General features: G+C 42.0%; 1 protein-coding gene across 14 annotated transcripts in view; it reads left to right on the top strand.

The window, feature by feature from the left end:
• The window catches only part of hspg2 (heparan sulfate proteoglycan 2), a 529,465-nt gene that overhangs the window by 426,240 nt on the left and 75,692 nt on the right, over nt 1-27,533 (top strand). For all 14 annotated transcript variants that reach the window (XM_072586792.1, XM_072586797.1, XM_072586801.1 and 11 more), the window contains 8 exons: nt 481-632; nt 6,777-6,906; nt 8,744-8,884; nt 12,262-12,396; nt 14,958-15,127; nt 18,213-18,408; nt 19,673-19,852; nt 21,911-22,171. In XM_072586792.1, coding sequence (XP_072442893.1) covers nt 481-632; nt 6,777-6,906; nt 8,744-8,884; nt 12,262-12,396; nt 14,958-15,127; nt 18,213-18,408; nt 19,673-19,852; nt 21,911-22,171 — 1,365 coding nt within the window. The remainder of the gene's footprint in view (nt 1-480; nt 633-6,776; nt 6,907-8,743; nt 8,885-12,261; nt 12,397-14,957; nt 15,128-18,212; nt 18,409-19,672; nt 19,853-21,910; nt 22,172-27,533) is intronic.

Below are 27,533 nucleotides of genomic sequence, written 5' to 3' on the forward strand. Positions count from 1 at the left end.
CCGCAAGGATATTGGTCCCCCTCAAGTTCAGATGTAACCCGTCCCTTTTGTACAGGTCATACCTTCCCCAGAAGAGAACCCAATGATCCACAAATCTGAAACCCTGCCTCCTGCACCAACTCTTAAGCTATGCATTTGTCTGACACATCTCCCCCCATACTTGTCCTCACTAGTGCTTGACATTGGCAGCAGCCCAGAGTTTACTCCTCTTGAGGTCCTTCTTTTAGCTTCCTTCCTAACTCCCTAAAATCACTTTTCAGGTTTTCACCTATCTGAGAGAGTTCCAAGGTCACTTATTCAATAGTAGTTGTAAGGTAGCTGCTATGATTTGAGCTGTACTCCATGATTTTACACAATCTGTCATTGGACAATGTCAGTGCAAGGAAGTACCAATGTGAGAGTCAGCCAATGACGGCATCTTTTGTACCCACGTTTGGCTCCATCTTTTTCAACTGTTTTCTTATCTCGTCCTCTCCACAGCACGTGAAGGCGCACCAATCGTACGAGTTCAACCCCGCCCCATCTCAGTAACCGAGGGGCAAATGTTGGAGTTACACTGCCAGGTCACAGGTCAACCTGAACCCATGATCACATGGTACAAGGCAGATGGTTATCTAACGGACAATCACCAGGTAGGTAATTGTGGTGGTAGAACAATGCATTTTCTGCATTATTTTGCATAGCTATCATGTAATGGAAGCTTGTATTGGAACAGGTTGTCAGATAATTTTTAACTTCTATGTTTAACTTCTAACTTTGTTCGTCCTTTCTACCTTGTTATTAAGATCCTGTACTTGGATACTTGTACCTAAGATGGAGCCTTGTGTGATGACTTTTTATTGTACTCCTGTACTTTTTGACTTGAGTATACATGACAATATAATCAAAATAGTAATTAATCCAGGTGTAATCTAACTCAGTAAATGCATCTGCCCTCAGTTTTCTCAGAATCCACCTGTGACGAGTTGTCTGTTGCCTTGCTAGCTATGACCTGTGACATCTGGTTTTGAAATAATTCTGAGGGAATTCCAGAGTAAGAGTCAGTTTGTGAGAAGAGTGTTTGATTGATGGGATGCAAGCCCTTCAAGGAGCAAGGTCCAGTTGGCCCTCACATTTAGAATAGTTGCAACTTACACAAACTCAACTACATTCTGGGATTTGGAGATGCCGGTGTTGAACTGGGGTGAACAAAGTTAAAAATCACACAACACCAGGCTATAGTCCAACAGGTTTAATTGGAAGCACTTGCTTTCGGAGCGCCGCTCCTTCATCAGGTGGTAGTGGCGTACACAATTGTAAGACACAGAATATATAGTAAAAGTTTACAGTGTGATGTAACTGAAATTATCCATTGAAATATACCTTGATTGTTTGTTGAATCTGTTAGAATGACCACAATGGTTTCACTTCTTTCATTTGTAAATCACAAAACCTTTTTAAAAAGTTACATTCTCTCAGCAAGATGTCACCATCTAGACCCCCCAAGAGTCAGAGGGAAATTGAGAAACAAACTTGTAAGGAGATCTCAGCTATCTGTAAGAATAATAGGGTAGTTATGGTAGGGGATTTTAACTTTCCAAACATCGACTGGGACTGCCATAGTGTTGAAGGTTTAGATGGAGAGGAATTTGTTAAGTGTGTACAAGACAATTTTCTGATTCAGTATGTGGATGTACCGACTGGAGAAGGTGCAAAACTTGACCTACTCTTGGGAAATAAGGCAGGGCAGGTGACTGAGGTGTCAGTGGGGGAGCACTTTGGGGCCAGCGACCATAATTCTATTCGTTTTAAAATAGTGATGGAAAAGGATAGACCAGATCTAAAAGTTGAAGTTCTAAATTGGAGAAAGGCCAATTTTGACGGAATTAGGCAAGAATTTTCAAAAGCTGATTGGAGGCAGATGTTCGCAGGTAAAGGGATGGCTGGAAAATGGGAGGCCTTCAGAAATGAGATAACAAGAATCCAGAGAAAGTATATTCTTGTCAGGGTGAAAGGGAAGGCTGGTAGGTACAGGGAATGCTGGGTGACTAAAGAAATTGAGCATTGGTTAAGAAAAAGAAGGAAGCATATGTCAGGTACAGACAGGATAGATCGAGTGAATCCTTAGAAGAGAATAAAGGAAGTAGGAGTATACTTAAGAGGGAAATCAGGAGGGCAAAACGGGGACATGAGATAGGTTTGGCATATAGAATTAAGGAGAATCCAAAGGGTTTTTACAAATATATTAAGGACAAAAGGGTAACTAGGGAGAGAATAGGGCCCCTCAAAGATCAGCAAGGCGGCCTTTGTGTAGAGCCACAGAAAATGGGGGAGATACTAAATGAATATGTTGCATCAGTATTTACTGTGGAAAAGGATATGGAAGATATAGATTGCAGGGAAATAGATGGTGACATCTTGCAATATGTCCAGATTACAGAGGAGGAAGTGCTGAATGTCTTGAAATGGTTAAAGGTGGATAAATCCCCAGGACGTGATCAGGTGTACCCAAGAACTCTGTGGGAAGCTAGAGAAGTGATTGCTGGGCCTCTTGCTGAGATATTTGTATCATCAATAGTCACAGGTGAGGTGCTGAAAGACTGGAGGTTGGCTAACATGCCACTGTTTCAGAAGGGCGGTAAAGACAAGCCAGGGAACTATTGACCAGTGAGCCAGACCTCAGTGGTGGGCAAGTTGATGGAGGGAATCCTGAGCGACAAAATGTACATGTATTTGGAAAGGCAAGGACTGATTTCGGATCGTCAACATGACTTTGTGCGTGGGAAATCATGTCTCACAAACTTGATTGAGTATTTTTGAAGAAGTAACAAGAAGATTAATGAGGGCAGAGCAGTAGATGTGATCTATGTGGACTTCAGTAAGGCATTTGACAAGGTTCCCCATGGGAGACCGATTAGCGAGGTTAGATCTCATGGAATACAGGGAGAAGTAGCAATTTGGATACAGAACTGGCTCAAAGGTAGAAGACAGGGGATGGTGGTGGAGGCCCATGACCAGTGGACTGCCACAAGGATCGGTGCTGGGTCCTTTACTTTTTGTCATTTACATAAATGATTTGGATGTGAGCATAAGAGGTACAGTTAGTAAGTTTGCAGATCTCGCCAAAATTGGAGGTGAAGTGGACAGCGAAGAAGGTTTCCTCAGATTACAACAGGATCTGGACCAGATGGGCCACTGGGCTGAGAAGTGGCAGGTGGAGTTTAATTCAGATAAATGTGAGGTGCTGCATTTTGGGAAAGCAAATCTTAGCAGGACTTATACACTTAATGGTAAGGTCCTAGGGAGTGTTGCTCAACAAAAAGACCTTGGAGTGCAGGTTCATAGCACCTTGAAAGTGGAGTCACAGGTAGATAGGATAGTGAAGAAGGCGTTTGGTATTCTTTCCTTTATTGGTCAGAGTACTGAGTACAGGAGTTGGGAGGTCATATTGCGGCTGTACAGGACATTGGTTAGGCCACTGTTGGAATATTGCGTGCAATTCTGGTCTCCTTCCTATCGGAAAGATGTTGTGAAACTTGAAAGGGTTCAGAAAAGATTTCCAAGGATGTTGCCAGGTTGAAGGATTTGAGCTACAGGGAGAGGCTGAACAGGCTGGGGCTGTTTTCCCTGGAGCGTCAGAGGCTGAGGGGTGACCTGAGGGGCATGGATCGGATAAATAGACAAGTCTTTTCCCTGGGGTCAGGGAGTCCAGAACTAGAGGGCATAGGTTTAGGGTGAGAGGGGAAAGATAGAAAAGAGACCTATGGGGCAACTTTTTCACACACAGGGTGGTACGTGTATGGAATGAGCTGCCAGAGGAAATAGTGGAGGCTGGTACAATTGCAACACTTAAGAGGCATTTGGATGGGTATATGAATAAGAAGGGTTTGGAGGGATATGGGCCTGGTGCTGGCAGATGGGACTAGATTGGGTAGGGATGTCGAGTAGGCATGGACGGGTTGGACCGAAGGGTCTGTTTCCATGCTGTACATCTTTATGACTCTATATTATATATATTATATGTGTGTGTATATTATATATATATATATATATATATATATATAAAATAAACCAACAACATATGATCTGACATTGCTGTCTCAGGTCCTGCTAGCAAGGACCTTATTTCCCCTTTCTCATTCACGGCGCTTTTCCTCAATTCTCTCCCTTAAGTGCATTTGGAGGAGCCAGTGTTGGACTGGGGTGGACAAGTTAAAAATCACACAAGACCAGGTTATAATCCAACAAGTTTATGTGGAGGCACTAGCTTTCAGAGCACAGCTCCTTCATCAGGTGGTTGTGGAGAATAAGACAATAAGACACAGAATTTATAGCTAAATGAGTACAGTATCATGGTGAGCTAGTACATCCTGCATTTAAACATTTATGCTTTATTTTCTAGCCAGTATGTATATTTTTGAACATACTAAAAATACAGCATTTTTTCAGATTACTGTCAAAATAAACAAGCAAATTGGAATATGACATCTATTTTTAAATAAAATATGCCTTCTCATATGTTTTAAACTGTTGATTAGCACCAATTTCCATTCGATCGACTCTGTGAACATAGAAGGAAAGAAACAATTACAAATACCCATACACTAAAGTATAAAGTTTAACTATATTCTCCTTGGTGCAAATATTGGTATTGATATAACTGAATTGTCATACATGGATTGTCACATGAGCTGGATGCTAGCCTAAAAATGGATGTCAATCTTCTAATATGCTAATGATCAGTCAGACTAAGAAGAGAACTGGATTTATTAAGTTACTACTTGAGTGCACTGGGGTTTTTTTGGACACAGGAATGTGGCAGGGTTCACTTCAAAACAGTTTGATTGTCTTCACTTTCTTTTCTCTTTGGGTCTGTGTTTCCACCTGGGATGTGGCTCAATCTCAGCCCTGGGGTTAGTCTCTTTCTTAATTCAGACTCTTTCTTGTCATAGTCAGAAGTCACACGATGCCAGGTTATAGTCCAACTGGTTTATTTGAAATCACAAGCTTTCGAAGCGCAGCCCTGATGAATGGACTGCAGTCCAAAAGCTTGTGATTTCAAATAAACCTGTTGAACTATAACCTGATGTCGTGTGACTTCTGAATTTGTCCAACACTGGCACATCCACATCATCTCTTTCTGGTGTATAACAGTGAGTGGGAATCTCATAACAACAGGGCAGAAAGCCCTTCCTATTTACCACCTACCGTCACTTGTAATCTTAACCAGTTTAGTTCATCAAAACTTGGCTGCAGATCAAATCTTGGCACCCTTGTGTGAGTGTTTGGCTCAGATCCAATTTATATGAATGAATTTTCAGAACAATATTGTAAACGGTAAAATGTTTGTTTCTATGCTTTAAAGAAAAGGAGCAAAATGTCCCTCACTTTAGACATCTGTTTCTGACCCACTTCTTAATACACATGGCCGTGTTCTCAAAATTGATGAGGGCATTCCCATTACCAGCTTCCATATACTATTTTAAGGGTTACCAGGATTGGGAACGTATCTCGTATCTGCTTCCACTTATGCAGCCAAAAGGAAGAAATCTCAAATGTTTCTTTACAGAAGACCTAATGCAGGTCAGTTCCTGGTGTAGCCTGCAGTCACTGGGAGTTGAGGACTAGTCTAAACTGTATCCGGACAAACAGACCTCACACTGAGGCCTAGCAGCTAGGATGTTGGGTACCAGTTGGTGGTAATGGGCTGCTGACTGTACTTCTAGCTTGTGTTGTGTACATATTTCAATGCGTTGAGCATAGGGCCCCCAACAATACCTTGCTCCAGGGAGGCAAAAAAATTGAGGACTTGGAAAGATGGATGGCCAAAAGTAAAGTCCTGAAGAAGGGCTTATGCCCGAAACGTCGATTCTCCTGCTCCTTGGATGCTGCCTGACCTGCTGCACTTTTCCAGCAACACATTTTTCAGCAAAGTAAAATGCAACCAAGAAGAAAATTAAGTTTTATTTAGTGTTTCCCACTTATGTAGTTCCAAGCCTACAGTGAGCATGTAAAGATTTGGAAATTCAGGCGTTGATCAGACGATCATAGAATCCCTCCAGTGCAGAAGCAGGCCTTGGCACACCGTGTCCACATCAACCCTCTGAAGAGCATCCCATCCAGACCCTTGCCCCCACCCTATCCCCATAATCCTGCATTTCCCATGGAAAATCCACTCATCCCTGGACACTGTGGGCAAATTAGCATGGCTAATCCACCTAACCTGCACATCTTTGAACTGTGGGAGGAAAACAGAGCATCCGGAGAAAACCCCCACAGATACGGGGAGAATGTGCAAACCCTACACAGATGGATGCCCGAGTCAAATCCGAGTTCCTGGTGCTGAAAGGCAGCAGTGCCAGCCACTGTGCCATCCAGGCCTAGTTAATGCAGTAACCAGGATACCGGTAACATCTTGGCTGTTCTGTACAGTCTCCAGAGCCTTGTGTATCAGTGTGTGGAGTGTGCAGTGGTCCTCTGGCCTCTGTGTCTGACCTGCTCACACAAGTAATCATTTTGTGCTTTACTTTGCCTATTGGCACATGAGACCCCTTTCTCCTCACTGCTTTTGCCAAGAGCTAATTGTACCTCTCACTGGAGCCTGTTGATGAGAACGACTGTCAATCCTGGGAGGATTGGCAATGTCCAATGGGCAATCACTATGCTCCCACAGGGTGTTAATGCAATGTTGGGATAATCTTATCTCCATTTGAAGTGGGGTGTGTTAAGTATAACCATGCTAAAGGCACTGTAGTGTAACTAACAAACCTTTGTGATGTTCCTGTTGAATATTTCAGGCAGAAGGCCCTGTGCTGAGAATCCTGCAGGTGACTCATGCTGACGATGGCGATTATATCTGCCGCGCAGAAAACAAGTTTGGAATGCAACAACTTAAATTCTCGGTCTCGGTTACCTCCACAGCAACCAGTATGTAAACCCAATCATTCTTATTTATTATATAACTAACCTCCATCTGATGTTACCACCAGCTTTATTGAATTGTTCCAGTTTCATGTTTTTGTCTGTTTGAAGAGAGTTTAATTGTATGCTAAAGAACAGAGAACTTTCATTTCAATAGCACCTTTCAAAACCTCAGGTCATTTCAAAATGTTTCACAGCCAGCTAAGTACTTTCAAAATGTAGCCATTCTTGTGGTGTAGTGCTTGGTTCAGAATGTTTTTGGAATAAAGTCCTCAGTAGTTGGAAAGGATTATAACATGACAGGCTTATCCTAATAAAACCAGGTTAAAATGCTGATTGGTTTTAACCTGGGAGCCAAAAGGTGTGGCTTTAGTTACATTTGAAGATCCATGAGAGCTGGTTATCTTCACCCAAATCTTCAAGAAAAGTCTGAAGCTAAAGTCAGGAAATTATTTACTGGTTGGTGTACTATCAGGATGGGGAAAATGATTTGGAAGATTTTACTGAGTGCAATTAGTGCTCAGCTGAGGGGAACCCAGTCTGTGGTTATTTAGTGGTAGCGCACACACCTCCGTGTCAGCAAATCGTGAGTTTTGTCACAGGAACTTGGGTGCATAATCCAGGCTGGGAGTCCCAGTGCTCCATTGTCAGTGGTACCACCTTTCAGATGAAGCAATAAAGTGTGTAGACATTCTCTTGGATGGATCCATGTCACCAGGGAGTATGGGAGGTTTCCCTAGTTTCTGAATCAGTATCGTGTTCAAGACCACAAAGTGTTTTAATAGAGCAAGTAGTGTTTCTGATGATAACATCTGTAAACAGAGGACACAGATTTAAGGAGATTCCCAAAAACACCAGAGCTGACCTGAGGAAATGCTCATTACTTCACTGCATTACTGTGATTTGGAGCACAGTCTGGAGGGGTACTGCATGTAGTTTCAAAGAGGAATCGTAAAGATACTTGAAGGGTAACTCTTGACAATGGTTTCACGAATGAGCTAGTGAATAAGAATAATTGGAAAGTTCCTGCTCCTGCTCCTCCACATTTTACCAACACTAGATGGGTCAAATATCCTCGATCTGTTATGTGTCACTCAACCAAATTGATACCTAACCAACATCACTAACAAAACAGATAGCCTAGTCACTGAATTTAACAGTGGCTGCTTTTCTGTACATTACAGGAATTATTCTAATTCAACACTACTCTATTAGCTGCAATTCAACACCATTCTGTTAGCTGCAATGTGCTTTAGACTGTCATGGAATTGTAAAACGTGTTTTACAAATGTACCATCTTACTTCTACCACATATTGGCATTCTAACTGAGAGCTTGTGGTATTGTGACTCATGCTGTCGATGGTAAACTGAACTGGTAAACTCAAGGCCCAGACTAATGCTGTGGGGGAATGAGTTCAAATCCCACAACAGCCAGGGGGCACAGGGAGGGAAGGAATTTTAATTCAGTTGATGAATAAGTATTAGAATTAAGATACAAGTGTTAGTAATTGTGACCAAGTCAACTGTCTTCGTATGTTATGGAAGCAACATCTTAAACTTTGTAAAAATCCATCTGGTTCACTAATGTCCCTTTAGGGAAGGAATTCTGCCATCTTATGGCCTGGCCTACACGCGACTCCTGACCACAACTGTCATTTGTAATGACCTATCAAGCCACTCAATTCAAGGCCCAGTTAAGGATGGGCTATAGATAGTCACCATGCCAATGATACTGAGTTTCAGAGGAAGGATAAGAAAAAGTTTATTTTGTTGAAAAAAAATAAGCAGTTCATTCTTTTTCTACCTTGTGCTTAAATGATAACCTTTCTTATTGTGCTATAGGGGCGCTGATACCAATTATAAATACTGGGCCACAAGATGTTACTGTCATTGAGGGTGGTGATGCTTCCTTCAGTTGTCGAGTTGTTAATGGAGCTCAACCATTCAGCATCGAGTGGAAAACACCTAATGAACCATTAGAAGGTACACTGCAATGGGATTTATAGCTGTATTGTGTAAAATGCTGATACCTGAGGTTGAAATGGGGGCTGGTCAACAGTTTAGCCTTTTAGGTTAACCTAAAGGTGGGGAACCTTCTCATGTTGGAAGGCCGCATTATGTTTGTTGTAATCTAAGAAGGCCACATCCAAGATACTTCAATTATATATTCTTCAAAATTCACATTATTTTGTAAAAATCTAACTACTATGTACTAACTCACTAAAAAAAATGAAAAAAAAGTTAATTCTAAAGTTAACTAACCTTTTAATGACTTTGTTGTGACTGCTTTTTGTAGGAAAGCATTTGAATATTTGGTTGCAGCACGGAGGTCTGCAGTTTTAGCTGATCCTCTAGATGGGTATCTGTCATTTATGACCTTATGGGCGTCTTGATTTTGGTTAAGTAGGAGAATGTAGATTCGCAGCAATAAGAGGTTGAAAAGCAAGAAAGCATTTCTCGTGCATGCTGCCAAAGGTATGGGTATTCTATTGCATTTTTCCATATTTCAGTTGGATCTTTCTTAGCATCAAATAAGGACTTTAAAATGTCATCTTCTGAAAGCTCAATCAATTCCATCTGTAGTTCTTTAGGAGCCTTGGAGACATCAACTAGGTGAGGTTGAAATGCTAATTTGAGTGTGATGTCATGATTCTCAAAGTCAGAGAACCTTTCATTGTATTCTCCAATTAATAAGTCTGTAACAGCTGCGTATTCTTCACATGATTTGCAAGAACCCTCCTGTTCATTAATGACCTTATGACTTACCAATTTTTAAATTGCGGCTGTCAATCTGTGAGGATTATTTCGTTGAATTTTCTTTTACTCTCTAGTATTTTAAATGCATTCATTTCAAGATTAAAATAAAAATAATAAAGGATGAAAAAAACATATTAGTAAAAAATAAAAGATTTGTTCTGCAAAATTTGGATTCATTCAAAAGGCCACACACAATGGCCTAGAAGGCCACATGCAGCCTTAAGACCGCAGGTTCCCCACCCCTAAGTTAACCCTTTAACTGTTTGCCTTGAATGTATTTCTAAAGGGACTCTTCAAATAGACATTAATTGGGTTTTTCAATAAGATTTTCTATTTTATTATAATGTTCCCATCACTTAAGCATGTCCTCCTGGCACATGGTAGTTCAGTGGTTAGTACTATTGCCTCACAACTCCAAAGGCCCAGGTTCAATTCTAGCCTTGGGTAGTTTGGAATTTGCATGTTCTCCCCATGTCTGGGTAGATTTCCTTCGGTTGCTCTGATTTTCTTCTACAGTCTGAAGATGTGCAGGTTAGGTGGATTGGCCAGGCTAAATTGCCCCTAGTGACAGAGATGTGTAGGCTGTGTGAGTTGGCCATGGGGAATGCACGTTACAGGGATTAGATTAGATTAGATTAGATTACTTACAGTGTGGAAACAGGCCCTTCGGCCCAACAAGTCCACACCGCCCCGCCGAAGCGTAACCCACCCATACCCCTACATCTACATCTACCCCTTACCTAACACTACGGGCAATTTAGCGTGGCCAATTCACCTGACCTGCACATCTTTTGGACTGTGGGAGGATAGGGTGGGAGAACTGAGTTTGGGTGGAATGCTCTTCGGATGGTCGGTGCAGACCTGGTGGGCCAAATGGCCTCTTTCCATACTGTAGGAATTCTATGATTTTATGTTTACATTGAACCAAAGTGCTGTATGAGTGAGACCATATTCCAGATTGTTGAGTCCATGCAGCATCTCGCAGGTACCTGATTTGTAGAGTGTTCCAGAGAGGTCCAGCAACAGGAAACATTAATAGACTTCAAGCAGAACATGTTCAAAGTAAACCATTGGATGTTAGACCCAATGTGTTTACTGTGAAATGTGGATTTTCTTGCTGTTCTATTGACTCTGCAAGGACAGTGGGTTTATATCACTACCTGTCTCCAAACAATTCTTAATAGGTGCACAGGAGCAGAATCAGGCATTCAATTCCATTACCCTATCCTATCATAAAGGTCTCATTCTCATTTGAAGGCCATTTGAAGGGAACATTGTACCACCATATTGTGTCTTTGCTTGAGCTTTGCCAGTCCAAATTTTAGTCTGCCTCTATGTTAACTCCTTTCTGAAAACAGGCATAACTGTGCATCACGCTACCTCTCAAAGTCGGCCAGAGTCCATGTTCTTTGGAGATTCTGTCTTTCCAGTGTAATGCTAGCATTCTGTATATTTAGGAGGAGTAACCTATTGTGGTTTGCTTTGGGCTGAAATGTTATGTTCACTTTAATCTCCACCTGGGAAACATATGAACAGTTAATTTATAAGGTTTGAGACGTGGTTGGGACAAGTACATGTTGATCCTTGCTAAGTCAAGAAGATGATCTGAGAGGCACCTGAGAGGGTGGTATGCATATGGAATGAGCTGCCAGTTGAGGCATCTACATTGACAACGTTTAAAAGGTATTTGGACAAAGACATGGAAAGGAGGAGAGCTTCTTCAAGGAAGGCATCCTTGCAAGACGATTCGCAGTAGGTTAAAATCAACTAGGAGAAAGTGAGGACTGCAGATGCTGGAGATCAGAGCTGAAAAATGTGTTGCTGGAATGGCTTCCTGAAAAAGGGCTTGTGCCTGAAACATCGATTCTCCTGCTCCTTTGATGCTGCCTGACCTGCTGCGCTTTTCCAGCAACGCATTTTTCAGCTCTGATCTCCAGCATCTGCAGTCCTCACTTTCTCCAAAGACATGGATAGGAAAGGTTTAGAAGGATATGGGCCAAGTGCAGGGAAATGGGGTTAACATTGATGGACATTTTGGTCAGTTTGGGCCAAAGGGCCTGTCTCTGTACTGTAGGACTCTCTGACTGGATGATATTTGTAATTTGCATTAAGGCTGTCCCACTGAACTTTAACCAGGAATCATATCAAGTAATCTGTGGCTAAAGGTAAAGATAAACCAAGATAAATTGTTGAAACTGTGTTTGCAAAAGACTAGAAAAGGACAATAGAGTGCATTGTCACAGTTAATTTCAAGACTATTTATTTTTAAAATGGAATGTCTAAAGGTGGGGTGTTGCTATGTGGACTGCAAGCTTTATGTGTCTCAATCATTGACAGGCCTTGCTTTTTCTGAATATCCCCTAACTTCAAATTGCACACCTTTCTTGAAAGGTATTGATACAGATTTACAACAGTGGTGATCCAGTAATAAAGGCATTACTAAACTGCTAATGATAGCACCGATGCAGCGTTGTTATTTTCCTTCACTGTTATGAAGAGCCTAATGTCAGTCACTTGTGCAGCACACACAGTACACATTTGAACTATCGCAATAGCAAAATGAAATTCCTCTGACAGCTTTATCTATTCATCTTGTGTTTCAGCCAATGTGAAGATCAGTGGTGATGGCTCTGTGATTAAAATTACCAGAGCTCGTCAACGTGACCAAGGCCAGTACAAATGTGTGGCTCGAAATCGGTTTGGATCTGCATTCAGCATAATGACTCTGGTTGTACAAGGTACAAAGTTGTAAAATAGAAATGCTGTTGTTAGGCCCATCATTTCCCAATATCTCTGCAATTTGTCACCAGCTGACAGTCGGCCAGTTCTCAATGTTCCTCCCTCCTGATAATGTACGTTTCCTTGGATTTTCTCCAAAAGTTGCTGAACTGAGTACATTGTTCACATTGTGACCTTTGCCTTTGATTTGTGTCTTCCTGAAGAATATTTAGCATTTCATTGACTTTCCTGGTACCACATGACCAAATTATTTGTTCACTCCTCATCTCTCTGAGTTCCCTTTCCAAACTCAATTCTCCTGACCCAGAAAATTCACATAATCGGCAAGCGCTGGTAACAGACAGTGCCAGTAAATCCAAAATGTTGGTTAACAAAAGAAACACGGATTTTAATGGAAATCATGTATTATTCAGTCCTGTGAGTCCTGTCAGTAATTAATGAACCTTGGGAGATACTTCGGTCTTTGAAATCGAAAGTAGAGCTGAATAAGTACTTGCAATAGCAGGTGGGCAAGTTTAAAGACCATTGGCCTGCCTTTACCTGTGCTGTTATTTAACCGCACGATGGCCAGCTGAAGCTGTCCAGCTGTCATGACAACATTTGGATACTGGTTCCCGTCAGTACACCTTCCATTTGGCAAAGTGCGCAGATTCATTGGAAGATATCAAAGATTTTGGCTGGTTCTGAATTACACAGAGCTAGATAATGCAAATCTTAACATAAAATCATTTTTCCTCCTTCAATTAAATTATTTGTCAGCAAAGTCAAAACCAATTTAAGATATTTATTCCTCTTAATTCAGTGGAATAGCCTGCACTCTGCTTTCAAGTGTCAGCTTGTCTCAATGGTAGCACAAGGTAGAACCTTGTGGGTTCCAGTGTGAACCCTGTGAGCCAGAATCTGTGGGTTCCAACTTGACCATATGATCCAGGTTGACAATCCAACTGCCAGATCCCCTCAAAATGTTCCAAGAAGGTAACATAGACCCTACCCTTTTCTTATTTTCAAGGCAGATGTGAAGGGTGTTCCAGGTGTAATGCAGCTGGTCAATCCACTTGGCTTTAAGAAAAACATAACTTATTTAGACACTACAATTGAAACACGAACAAAAGAAAACAGAATTTAGAATAACTTAACTAGTGGAAAACTTAACTGACCTGAACAGCAACTTAACTGAGAAGCTGTTACAATCCAGTAACATCCCATAAATGCGCCCCGTGGCAAAAGGCAGGAGGGAACATCATCCAAAAAAGATTTCAGAGAGAAGTTCAGTCAGGGAATATTTGCTGAAGCTGCAACCTTCCTTGGACTCCAGTGTCTTGTGACTGCCATCTTGTGAACCAACAAGGTTCTGGCTCAGAGATGACTGTGCTACCATTGAGACAAGGCTGACACTTGAAAGCACAGTGTAGGCTATTCTGAACTAAACTAGATAAAGTCTGAACTGAGAGAATTGCTCACTCCCGTGCCATTGTTAAACTAGGCTCGTTCCAGACCTTTCGGCACCTTTGCCTTTTCGACCTCTGTTTTTTAAAAAAACCCAAAGACAAAATAGCCTTGTTAAAGTGACAGCATCATCACACAGCACCGTCAGTGAAACCCATCATTTGGATGAGATGTTAAAACACGAGATCATGTCCGACCCCTCTCAGGAGGGGTAAAATTTCCCATTACACTATACCAGAAAGAACAATGAAATTTCTGCTGGGGTCCTGATGAACATTAATGCAATCCATTACGACTAAAACAGTTATTTATCTATTTGCTGTTGTGGGATCTTGCTGTGACATGAGTTGATTGCCACATTTTCCTGCATAATAACAGTGGCTGTATTATAAACAGGAGCAGGTTGCCTGGGAGGCACGTAGGGATGTCCTGAGGGCTTGAGAGGTGGTAACTATAAAAGATTTATTTTCTTTATTGTCAGTTTAGCCATCTCTCTCCTTACTCTCTGCTCATGCTAGTTTATTTATTTTGATCACAAGGATGCTAATAGGGTGTTTATCCAATTGCAGCTTATACAACCTGTTGTTTGAACAAGGTCTCAGTGAATTGTATGCCACGTCAGAATTCAGCTGTCATTTGAATTGAATGGTGTTTCCTCACCTAATTTTATCTCCAGCCTATTTTAATGCTTCATACTTGTTGCTACCCCAAAGTGACAACTTTTATTGATGAGGGAAGGATTTGAGAGAAGAGTCGTTGAGCAGGATAAGGTTCCAAACAACAGGGATGGAGGTACAAAAGAAATAACTAAAGGAACCACTATTTTGCAGGCTGTGTTGGTGTCAGCCTCAGACCCCCTGTGGCGAGGAACTACACACAGCCTCACAGCTGATCCCGGAGCGGTCAAATCCCAGTATCTGCTCCACAGCCACCAATGCAGCCTCAGAGCTCATGACCCCAGCTGCTTGTTCTGTATTCTCAATGGGCCTTGAAACTCACATTTCAAGGGCCACTGGAATAGGAATCTGATGGATCCTACCTGGCTTATACAAAGTAATCCATAGTCTGATTGATCAGTGAAGTTTTGTTTCTTTCTCCCTTTCTTTACTTCTAGGGCCTCCAACGGTTTCCATCTCCCCCAGGGGCCCAGTCAGACTGGGTGTGGGTGATTCTGTTACACTGGAATGTATAGGCATGGGTGAACCTCGGCCGACAATCAGCTGGCGTCGGGTCAACGGCAGGCAAAGGAGCAACCTGCCGAGGGAAGGCAATCCCATCCTAACGGTGAGTAGAAGCTGGTCCCTGACAAACTGCCTCCTCTGACAGCGTTGTGAGCAGTTTGAACCAGAGAACAGAATAGTTGTTGGCAGGATCAGGACAGAAATTCCAGGCCCCAGTGCTCTGCCTGGGCTCGGCCCCAGCCTGAGCGCAGACTGCATGGATCTCCAGGTCCAGATTATTGAACATCTCAGCTGCCAGAGGAAGTGGTGGAGGCCGGTACAATTACAGCACTTAGAAGGCATCTGGATGGGTTTATGAACAGGAAGGGTTTAGAGGGATATCGGCCAAGTGCTAGCAAATGGGACGAGATTAGATTAGGATAGTTGGTCGGCATGGATGTGTTGGACCAGAGGGTTTGTTTCCGTGCTATACATCTCTATGATTCTATGACTATGACTGTATCTCAGTTGAGGAAAAGTTCATGTTCAATGTGATAATAGCTCCCTTCAGTTATAACCCCACTAGTGCTATTTGTTATTTATTTTATTCGTTCTGGTTTCATGGGCATTGCTGGTAGAGCACTAACACCCATTCGTTGGGCCCTCTCTCATTGTCTTTAACCACACCAATTCATGGTATGAAGGTAGAATGCTGGGGCTAGGATGTTCCAGAATCTTCTCTCTGTGGTAGTATTATCATGGTGTTTGCCACAGTTTGGCCTCCTTTACCCATTCATTGACTATTGAAGAAAACATCATCTTTAATGTGAAGCTTTTACATTGTTAACCTCTCAGTGAGGGCAATGCCCTGGTTGAACTTACTTAGCAAATACTGCATGATTTAAACTCCATTTTGAACTCCATGCCAATACTTAGCATAGGCAGTAAAAAAATTATCCAGAATTTAGTTGTGCCCAGGCCAAAACATCTGGCATTAATTTATACATTTATACACTAAGAATTATAAAATCACTGAGCTATAGCTAACAAAATGCAGATGTTCGTGTACCTCTATCTCTCTCGCACACATGGCAAACACTGTTACAAATACTTCTTCAGATAGCACAGAGCCCCCAGGTACTGGCACAATATGGGGAAATAGATTAACATCTCAAGCTGCACCCTCATTATAAACTGCCTGCCTGCAAAGCCCTCTTTACTGATCACCCTCTAGTTACACACCACAGAAGGTAGTGACTTTTCTCTAACTATTTTAGGGACACAGGAAATAGGAGTACGCTATTCAGCCACCGAGCCTGCTCTGCCATTCAAGCAGATTATCTTCTACTCCATATTCCGTACCATTTCCATATCCCTGGATGTCACTAATATCCAGAACTCTGATCATTTCTGTCTTGACCTGGTTCAGTGGTTGAGCTACCCCAGCTGTCAGAGGTACAGAATTCCAATGGTTCACCACCCTCTGAGTGAAGAAATGTATTTGAATTATCATTGTATCTTTAGGAATAGGAAATTAGATTAACTTTACTTGAGAGCTTACAGAAACAGGTGTTTCAGCCCAACAACTGCTTGTGTTTGTGTTCTCCACAAATGTCCCCCTCCCCCCCCCCCCCCCCCCCCCCATTGTAACTGTATCCGAATGTATTGTGGCTCACTTTCCCTCTCATGCTGTTATCTAGCCTGCCCTTAAAGGCATCTGCAACGCCTAAAGATCCAATCTACTTCACTACAAATCTATCCATTACTTCTAAAACTAAAACTACACTCAAGTCTAGAATTACCTAATATATATAAATGGAGATCCCGAGTGAGTGTGTAACAAGGAATACCATTGAGTTATCACTTAATGAAACTGATGTCCCTTCAAAATTCCTAACAAATCATAATTGATACACTTTTAAAATCTTTATATGCATTCACTGTTTGTCGCATTTCCATCCCATTTTTGTGTTGACTCTTTCCCTTTACAATTGCCTTTTTAGTCTTTATTCCTTTATGGGAAAAGAGCTTTGCTGACTAGGCCAGCATTTGTTGCCAATCCCTAATTGCCCTGAATGGCTGGACCATTTCAGAAGACATTTAAGAGTTAATCACATTAACTCCACATTCCCCCAGTTCAGAACAGAAACCTGCTGAGCAAATGTCGGGTGCTGTAATTACACCATCCCGTCATTGGATGGGGACTTCTCTGTTTTGAGTTTCTCATTTCTCATCTGACATCTGAGCAATGTCCACATATCAACCATCTCTGCTTTCCAAAATGCAAAAGTCTGACAGTCGAATATAAATAATATTAAATCAATGTGTTAGATAATGTGTGAAATTGTAAAATAATCAGTTATTGAAGTCTGACAGCCTGATCCAATTAAACCCATTCTCTTAATATAAAAATATAAATAGGAACAGAAATAAGCCATACAGCCCTTTGAGCTGCACTGCCATTCATTAAGATCATGGCTGGACGGTTTTTGTTTTTGAATTCCACATACACACCTTCCCCATAATGCTTTGTTTCCCTCAACAAATATCTATCCAAATCCACTTTAATAGTATTCTTCTAAGGCAGAGTTCTGAAGTTGTGCATTGCTCTGTTCTCCTCATCCGCATTGTGAAAGAACAACCTTTAACAATAAAACAGTTCCTCCTTGTTCTGGACCAACGCACAAGGAGGAAACATCCTTTACATATTCATTATCAAGACTGTTTAGCATCTCATACGTGCCAATCAAAGCACCACTTGCTCTTCTAAACTCCAGTGGAAACAATCCCAGCCTGTCCAACCTTTCTCAAAAGACAAACCTGCTCATTCCAGTGAACGTCTTCTGAACCACCTCCAATGTGCTTACATCCTTCCTTCAGTAAGGTGTCCAAAAGGACACAGTATTCAAAATGTAATCTCGCCAGTGTTCTTTATAACTGGAGCATAGCATCCTCACTTTTCCTTTCAATTCCTTCACATTAGAGGATAGCATTTACTTTCCCTTCCTCTGAAATTAAACATTGTGGCTTTTACTTACAGGGAGGAACACCAAGGAAAGATTAATTTCCCATTATTCTTCCAATAATGATTTGTGACATTGCTCCAAACAGAAATGAAGAGGATTTGCCAGGCATTGTAGCACGAAGATGGTGCTTCTTTGACATATGCCAGTATAACCTTGAACAATTTATTTAATTTTCAATTTCAGATTTCTTCAGCTCGTCTGCAGGATTCTGGGACCTACTCCTGCACATCCTCAAATATGTTTGGCACGGTTGATGCTCAGGTGGAGGTGATAGTCGAGCGATCAGCCTCCAGAGCCCAGGCTCCTCAGGTCACTGCCGAACAGCCATCGTTAACTGTCACAGCAGGACAAATTGCTACCCTGCACTGCTCAGCTACCGGTACGTCAAGGATACCATGATTCTCCGGTGATGGTCATACAGCTGTTCAAGTTCTATCAAGGATTATGCTTCCTTCACTGTCTGACATTGTCAACTGTGGCTTAAATAATGCGCCCTGCTGTGAATGCCATAGGATGCCACTAATCTCACTCTCCATGACATGAACATAATCATTAAAAACTTGTATTAAGGAAACATGCTATAAGGCATTTAAATTACTTTGTGTCTATAAGAATGTACAGCAAGGATGGAGATGTAAGGAAGTCAAGTATTGCTATCAGGACAAATATTTGGTCTCACTGCATATGTACAAGTTGCACAATGCTGCTTTTTTTATATTCTTTCTTGGGGTGTGGGTGTCCCTGACTAAACCAGACCATCCCGAATTGATCTTGATAAGTTGTTGGGTGATGAGCTTGAATCGGTGTAGGGGCTCCCCACACATACAAGTAACTGCATGCAAGACTTTTGCAAGTAACTGGCTGAGCCACCAGTCATGTCCAACCTGAATTGTCTTTGAATTGAATGGCTTGTTGGGTCATTTCAGAGGACAGTTAAGAATTAACCACATTGCTGTGGGTATAGAGTCACATGTAGGTCAGATCAGGTAAGGATGGCAGATTTCCTTCCTTAAAGGACATTAGTGAAACAGGAGAGTTTTTTTCAACAATTAATGAAAGCTGTTGTGGATTCCGTTACAAAGACTAGCTTTAATTTCTGGTTCTTTACTGTGTCACTATATGATTATGACTCTATGTACTAAGTTGAATTTAAATTCAGCCAAGTGTGATTTGAGCCCTTGTCCACAGAGCATTAGTCCAGGTCTTTATGCCGCCACTTCCCCCATATGACAGTATCAGCAAAGACACGTTTGTGTTCCTTGAGAAAGCTCTTGGCACAACAGCTTCCATCTATTATTTTCAAATTTCTTTCCCTGGTTTGACGCAAACATAGCTGTACAAATAGGTTGTACCATTGCCTTAATATTCTGAACACGCTGAAAGTAGTTTAAATACATAATTCAATCGTTCTGGATGTAGTTAACTTGGTCACTGCTTCCTCTTTGTTAAAATAGCCTTCTAGAACTGACTGCTGAATGGTTATTGTACCAAGACATTGTTAACTTGCGTCCCTGGATCTGACCTAGTGACAATAGCACTGCGTGACACACTCCAATCTGTGTCCTGTGGGAACAAGGGAGAATTGAATGTAATTGAATGTATTCACCAGATTAAATCTTAATCCTTCTCTTTGGTCTCTGTAGGTTACCCAACTCCGATTATTCAGTGGTCTAAATTACGAGCCCCATTGCCGTGGCAGCACAGGATTGCCAATGGATCTTTGGTTATTCCTAACGTAGGACTGCAGGATTCCGGACAGTACATCTGCAATGCCTCCAATTCCGCTGGATTCAATGAGTTGTTCATAACACTGGATGTAGAAAGTAAGAACTTGATCATTAGGATTTGTTTTACCCTTCTTTTGAACATCAAAACTTTTAAACAATGAATTTTTAGGCGGTGTGCAATATTCCGATGAGTCCTGAAGAAATCCTTTGAGGTGTTTTTGAAACTTTGAACTCACTGGAAATGGTTCTACCAGCAGTACTTGGGTGATTAATGATTAGGAAAGGTTTTAACAGTACATGTTTCATGACTTCAGGACTTCTCACACCCTTTCCAACCAATTAAAAGGTTTTGAAGTGTAGTGACTGTTGTAGTTCAGGAATTTCAGCAGCCAATTTGCGCACAGCAAGCTCCCACCAACAGTCATGGCCAGACCTTTTTTTTTTACAGTGATGTTGGTTGAGGGAAATCTGTAGGCCAGGATATTTTCTTCAGCTCACCACTGATTTACCACAAACATAACTACTTTATTAGCAATTCTCAGAAATTGTAAACCTTTTTGCACTTAGAACATTTGTTCCCACAAAAGGCACAGCAGGCATCAAAAGTGCCACATGTGACCAGTCAAATCCAAGAATGTCTTATGTTGCCCTTGGTAACAAGAATGGAAATAAATGATTGCATTTATGTAGCACTTTACCAAATCTCTCAGAAAAATCTTGGAGCAATTCACAAGCATTAAATTCGCTTTTGAAGGATATTGGCTGATTGTAGACACATAAGGCAGCTGTTAGCCACTCAACAAATCCTACAAACAGCGATGAAGTAAATAATCTGTCAGCTTCTTGCTATGTTTGAGAGGAGAGAGTTGTCCAGAGAACCAGAATTCCTTGCTTTTCTTCAGGCAAAGCTGTGGGCACTTCAACATTCATCTGAGCTAATGAACCCTGCAAAGGGCAGGACCCTACAGTGTAGTGGTACTCCTTGCTGTCAGTCATGCTTATGCACTAGAGTTTTGAAATTTGCCTTGAACATTCAATCTTTACACACCAATAAGAGTCTGGCCAAATATTTTGATGTGTTTAAATGTATCTTGCTGGAGTAGCACGCTGGAAATCAAATCCCACTTTTCCCAGAGTCTTCCCATAAGTTAAAGATTTTAAAATAAGTATGAAAAACAGTTTCCCTGATATCCAAACCCAGATTGATTGAATTCCTATTTATGGCAAGTAATTAGACTTTAGCAACAGGTATGTAGATTTAAGCTGTCTGCATATACCACTCCCAATTCAAATCCTAATCTCTTTCTAAACTCAGTTTTTCACACACAGAAAGATTAAAAAAAAGGTAAAATAGGATATGACAAAGGAAAACTGGGAGGGTGTTCAGTAATTCCTATTGTTGGTTTCTAGGATGGCCAATATGATTCATACAGTGGTCAGCATATTGCTTTCAGTCACCCATCTCTGGATGCTTCCATTGGTTTGCAAGAGACACAAGTGACTGGTTGACTTAAAAAAATTGACTTATCAGTTAAAAGTCATAGCTTACAACAGAAAGAAAGTTAAACTGGTTTTCTAGAGATTTAAAATAGGTTTTGACTGCAGAGAACAGAAAGGCAGCTCCTGAGCTGGTGGAGCTCAAAGCACACTCTCTACCTTATTCCAAAACTAAGCTGTTCAGTTAACAGAACTAATCACTTGGTGGGAGAGGCAGGCAAAAGGCTTTTATCATTGATGACTAGTCACTAGTCCATGGACCAGCCAATGTCTTGTTGCTACCCAGAGCAGCAGCTGTATACACAACCCCTTGATCTATGTTTGTCGGTAATCACCTCAATTAATGCTTGTTTGCATAATAGTTGTCATGAAGGTCAGATTACTTGTCTTTCAAAACATGCAGCAACCCCTCAAAACACTTGGTTTTTACAATAGATCTTTCTCATTTTAGTCCACAACTTTAAAAATCAAAAGCAAAAAATAAGTCTTCACAGTTCCTTGTAGAACTGAAGACCTGTGGACAACTTGATTAATAACTATCAGCCACTTGTGAACACACAGTAATCACAAATCTTCATTAACAGTAATAATTTGGTAATTATTTAGTTAACATCCAAAGTCACTTTTGAGGTAATGCAAATTTATCTTGTTCCTTAGCTGCACCATATGCCACCTTTGACCAAGAGGTTGTCACTGTAAGGGTCGGTGAGATCATCCGATTACACTGTCTGTCCCAAGGAACTCCCCCAATAACATATGAATGGTCCAAGTTGAATGGAAGTTTGCCGAGCAGGGCTGTGATGCGCAATGGGTTCCTGCAAATCAATCTTGCCGTTGTATCGGATTCAGGAAAGTACCGCTGTCTAGTGAAGAACAAAGTTGGTCAAAGTGATGCAATTTCAACAGTGCATGTGAAATGTAAGTAAAATCAATTACACAGTTTATTTACTTCTCATCCTTCCTGCACTTCTTTTATACTAAACTTTCAAAACAAATTGATAAGTACCTGAAGGCGTAAACTTTGCAAAGCATTGAATTGAATTGAATTTGTTGTCATGTGTGCTGAGGCACAGTGAAAAGCTTTGTCTTGTGAGCAATACAGGCAGGTCACATAGATAAGTAAATAATAGGTAAACAGCGGCAAAGACAAAAACACAGGTACAGGTGAATGTTAAGAGTTTGGGAGTCCATTCAGTATTCTAACAGTAGGGCAGAAACTGTTACAAAACCGGCTAATGCGTATGTTCAGGCTTCTGTACCTTCTCCCCGATGGTAGAGGTTGTAGAAAAACATTGCCAGGATGGGATGGACCTTTAACAATGCTCATGGCCTTTCCTTGACAGCGGGCCTAGTAGATGGATTCTATAGGTTGGAGGTTCACCTTTGTGATTGTCCGGGCTGAGTTCACCACTCTCTGTAACCGTCTCCAATCTTGAATAGTACAGTTGCCATTACCAGGTAGTGATACATTCAGACAGAATGCGCTCGGTGGTGCACCTATAAAAATTGGCAAGGGTATTCGCCGTCATGCCAAATTTCCTCAGCTGCCTGAGGAAGAATAGACATTGTGGGGCCTTTGTAACCAGTGCGTCCACATGAAGAGTCCAACAAAGCTTGTTATGGATGATAATTCCCAGGAGCTTGACAATCTCCACTCGTTCCACCTTTGTGCTGTTAGTGCGTAGGGGGCATGAGTAACATCCCGCAGAAAGTCAATAATGAATTCCTTGGTTTTGCTGGCATTGAGAGCTAGGTTGTTCACAGTGCACTATTTTTCCAGGTCTTCCGCCTCCCATCTGTAGTCTGTTTCGTCGTCATCTGAGATTCGACTGACTATGGTGGTGTCATCAACGAACTTGTAAATGGCATTAATCTGGTATTTGGTGACGCAGTCATGGGTATACAGTGAGTACAGTAGGGGGCTGAATACGTACCCCTGGGGGGCTCCAGTGTTGAGTGTTAGTGAGGATGAAATATTGACCCAAATCTTCACTAATTGTGGCCTGTGGGTCAGGAAACTGAGGATCCAGTTGCAGACAGTGGGCTTAGTTTGTGATCACTAAGTTTAGTAATCCGTCTCGAGGGGATAGTAGTGTTGAAGGCTGAACTGTAATCAATGAGTAGGATTCTTACATAGGTGTTCTTGGTGTCAAGATGTTCTAGGGAGAAGTGAAGGGCAAGTGACATGGCATCTGACATAGATCTGTTGGTCTGATAGGCAAATTGGAGTGGGTCAATAGTAGTGGGGAGGCTAGAGTTGATTAATACCATGACCAGCCTTTCAAAGCACTGCATGACCACTGAGGTTGGGGCCACTGGGCGGTAGTCATTGAGACATGCTGCATGAGCCTTCTTAGACACAGGGGTGATATTGGCCCTCTTGAAACAGGCAGGGTCAGTGGCCTGCTGCAGGGAGAGGTTGAAGATGTCCGAGAACACCTCTGCCAGTCGACCTGTGCATGCTCTGAGTGCCCGGCCTGGTACTCCATCTGATCCCATCACTTTCCTTGGATTCACACAAAGGAAACCTGATCTGACCTCTGATGCAATGATTGTTAGTATAGGTTCATCAGGACTTGTCGGAACAGGTGTTATCTCTCCGCTGAAAGCGAGCATAGAAGGCGTTGAGATGATCTGGGAGGGATATGTCATTGTCTGCTATCTTGCACAGTCTCTTTTTAGAACCTGTGATGTCATTCAGCCCTTACCATAGTCGCCGAGTGTCTGTCTGGGTCTCTAGTTTGGATCAGAATTGGTCCTTGGCTGTCTTAATGACTCTGCAAATGTCATACTTGGATTGTTTATATTTGATGGGTCTCCTGATCTGAAGGCCTCACGCCTGGTTTTTAGCAGGTTCTGTATGTCCTGATTCATCCAGGGTTTCCTGTTGGGGAACACCTGGATTGACTTCCTCAGTATGCAGTCCTCCACACACTTGCTGATAAAGTCTGTGATGGTGGTGGCGTACTCGTCCAAGGTACCTGCAGACAGCTTGAACATGGCCTGATCAGCCAATCCTGACAGCACCAGAGTTGATTCTCTGCCTCCTCCGACCAGCACTGGACCTGTATCTGCGAGGGAGGTCTCCTGCTTGAGCTTTTGCCTGTAAGCCGGGAGAAGAGGCACGGCATTGTGGTCGGACTTCCCAAAATGAGGATGGGGATGGAGTGGTAGGCATCTTTCACAGTGATGTAGCAGTGGTCTAAAATGTTCGGACCCCTGGTGGGGCAGGTAATATTCTGGTGGTACTTGGGCAACACCTTCCTTAGATTGGCTTGATTGAAGTCACAATAAACAGGCCGCGGGGTGTTCCATCTCCAGGGTGTTAATGGTAGAGTACAGCACATCCAGAGCTTCCTCAACCAAGCAGTGTAGTAGCAAAGGGAGATTGGGATGAATTGGTAGCTGTTTGAAAGAACGGGCACAACACAATGGAATAATGGCCCCATTGATTCCAGAAGGCAATGCTTGAATTCTCAAATGCCCTAGCTCCTAATTAAAACGGGGGTTGATTTATTATCCTGGGTTGAGATTGGTGAAAGTCTTCTGATCAAGGCAGAAATAACTGATGGCTAGATGTTGAATTCAAACCAGTGATATTCAAGTTATTGCCCCCTTTACAAGGTCCTATATCCTACATTTCTACTCAGCAATTGAATTGCTACGAAACACAACTGAAGGTGCAAGAAATAATGATGAAGTTTGTTCATCAGTCTGGCTTTCTGAATTTGTTGTGGCTGAATTTCCCCTGTTTCCGTGTCTAATGTGGGATGCTGATGGGACAACAGAGACCGGGATCTCTGGAAGGAGTGGAGGCTCTGTAATGCTCTTGTTTGTTGTCGGAGCCAATGTTGGTGGTTGGATGTTGAATACATGCACAGAGATCCCACTTCCTCAAGATAGGAGCAAAAAAGAAGTCATGGAGCTCGCCCCCACCCCAATTCCTGTGTGCAGGGAGCTGAATCCCAAGCCTTACCAATGAAACCCACTGAGGAGGCAGCCATGAATAGGCATAGAGATGGGAGAACATTTAAAAGGTCTGCCAGATTTACAGGTCAGTCAGTCTTGCTTTTCCCAACTGGTACAGAGATCTCTGTGCAACCTTGATTTGGAGATGCCGGTGTTGGACTGGGGTGTACAAAGTCAAAAATCACACAATACCAGGTTATAGTCCAACAGGTTTAATTGGAAGCACACTAGTTTTTGGAGCGACGCTCCTTCATCAGGTGATGGTGGAGGGCTCAATCCTAACGCAGAATTTATAGCAAAAATTTACAGTGTGATATAACTGAAATTATACATTGAAAAATTGATTGTTAAGCCTTTCCTCTGTTAGAATACAGTGATAGTTTCACTTCTTTCATGTATAAATCACAAAACCTTTTTTTTAAAAAGTTGCATTCTCAGGTTAGCTGTTAACAATGATGATGGCTAGACAAATACTGAAGGTAAAAACAATGATTGCAGATGCTGGAAACCAGATTCTGGATTAGTGGTGCTGGAAGAGCACAGCAGTTCAGGCAGCATCCAAGTAGCTTCAAAATCGATGTTTTGGGCAAAAGCCCTTCATCAGGAATAAAGGCAGTGAGCCTGAAGTGTGGAGCGATAAGCTAGAGGAGGGAGGGGGTGTTGGACCCCTGTGTTCTCTGTCTATGCCATGATGCCATAGACAGAGAACACAGGGGGCCAACACCTTCACCATATTGTTTTGCTATCACCATTGTTAACAGCTAACCCGAGAATGCAACCTTTTTTTTAAAAAACAAGGTTTTGTGATTTACACATGAAAGAAGTGAAACTATCATTGTATTCTAACAGACAATCATTTTATCAATGTGTAATTTCAGTTACATCACACTGTAAATTTTTGCTATAAATTCTGTGTTAGGATTGAGTCCTCCACTATCACCTGATGAAGGAGCGTCGCTCCGAAAGCTAGTGTGCTTCCACTTAAACCTGTTGGACTATAACCTGGTGTTGTGTGATTTTTAACTCTGTGCAACCTGTAATCTAATTACTTATTTATTTTTGCCTAAAAGTTTTATATTTACAACAGAACTTCAGTCAGTTCACAGGATTCCTACCAATCTGCAAGAGATAGCAAGTGAAGCCAAGCTACCCACGAAGCTGTACGCCTTTTGCTTATTCCCATCATACACTGGGAGAGCTCATGAGCCTCAATTGGGTCAGTTTTATTTGAGGCTTATTTTCCCCAAAGAAGATTTCTCCAGTGAATGCTGGTGATATTCCAGTGAGATATGATTCTCTGACATAGCCAGAATCATAGTCAGGAAGTCCATCTTGTCTGTACAGATCTCTTTCCCCAACTTCTCCCCATAACCCTGCACATTTTCACTTTGCCAGAGGAGCCTTCTCTCACCCTTGTCACACTGTTCCACAGGACGCAGTATAAAATGAAAGTACTTTTTTGAGATGACCAGTTGAGTACCTTATTTTTACTGGGTTTTATACAACAAGATCTATCAACCATGTTTCTGAATAAACACTATTATTGGTTCATTTTCAAAACAAAGCTTGTTTACTGACAAACAAGGGACAAGAATTGACCACTCAGCCCTTCCAGCCTGCTCTGCCATCCAATAAAATCATAGCTGATCTGATTTTAATTTCATCTCTACAATCATAAAATCATAGAATCCCTACAATGTGGAAGCAGGTCATTTAGAACATAGAACATAGAACATAGAACAATACAGCACAGAACAGGCCCTTCGGCCCACGATGTTGTGCCGAACTTCTATCCTAGATTAAGCACCCATCCATGTACCTATCCAAATGCCGCTTAAAGGTCGCCAATGAATCTGACTCTACCACTCCCACGGGCAGCGCATTCCATGCCCCCACCACTCTCTGGGTGAAGAACCCACCCCTGACATCTCCCCTATACCTTCCACCCTTCACCTTAAATTTATGTCCCCTTGTAACACTCTGTTGTACCCGGGGAAAAAGTTTCTGACTGTCTACTCTATCTATTCCTCTGATCATCTTATAAACCTCTATCAAGTCACCCCTCATCCTTCGCCGTTCCAACGAGAAAAGGCCGAGAACTCTCAACCTATCCTCGTATGACCTACTCTCCATTCCAGGCAACATCCTGGTAAATCTTCTCTGCACCCTCTCCAAAGCTTCCACATCTTTCCTAAAGTGAGGCGACCAGAACTGCACACAGTACTCCAAATGTGGCCTAACCAAAGTCCTGTACAGCTGCAACATCACCTCACGACTCTTGAATTCAATCCCTCTGCTAATGAACGATAAT

The sequence above is a fragment of the Chiloscyllium punctatum genome, chromosome 16 (assembly GCF_047496795.1).
Source record: "Chiloscyllium punctatum isolate Juve2018m chromosome 16, sChiPun1.3, whole genome shotgun sequence".
NCBI classification, from domain to species: Eukaryota; Metazoa; Chordata; class Chondrichthyes; order Orectolobiformes; family Hemiscylliidae; genus Chiloscyllium; species Chiloscyllium punctatum.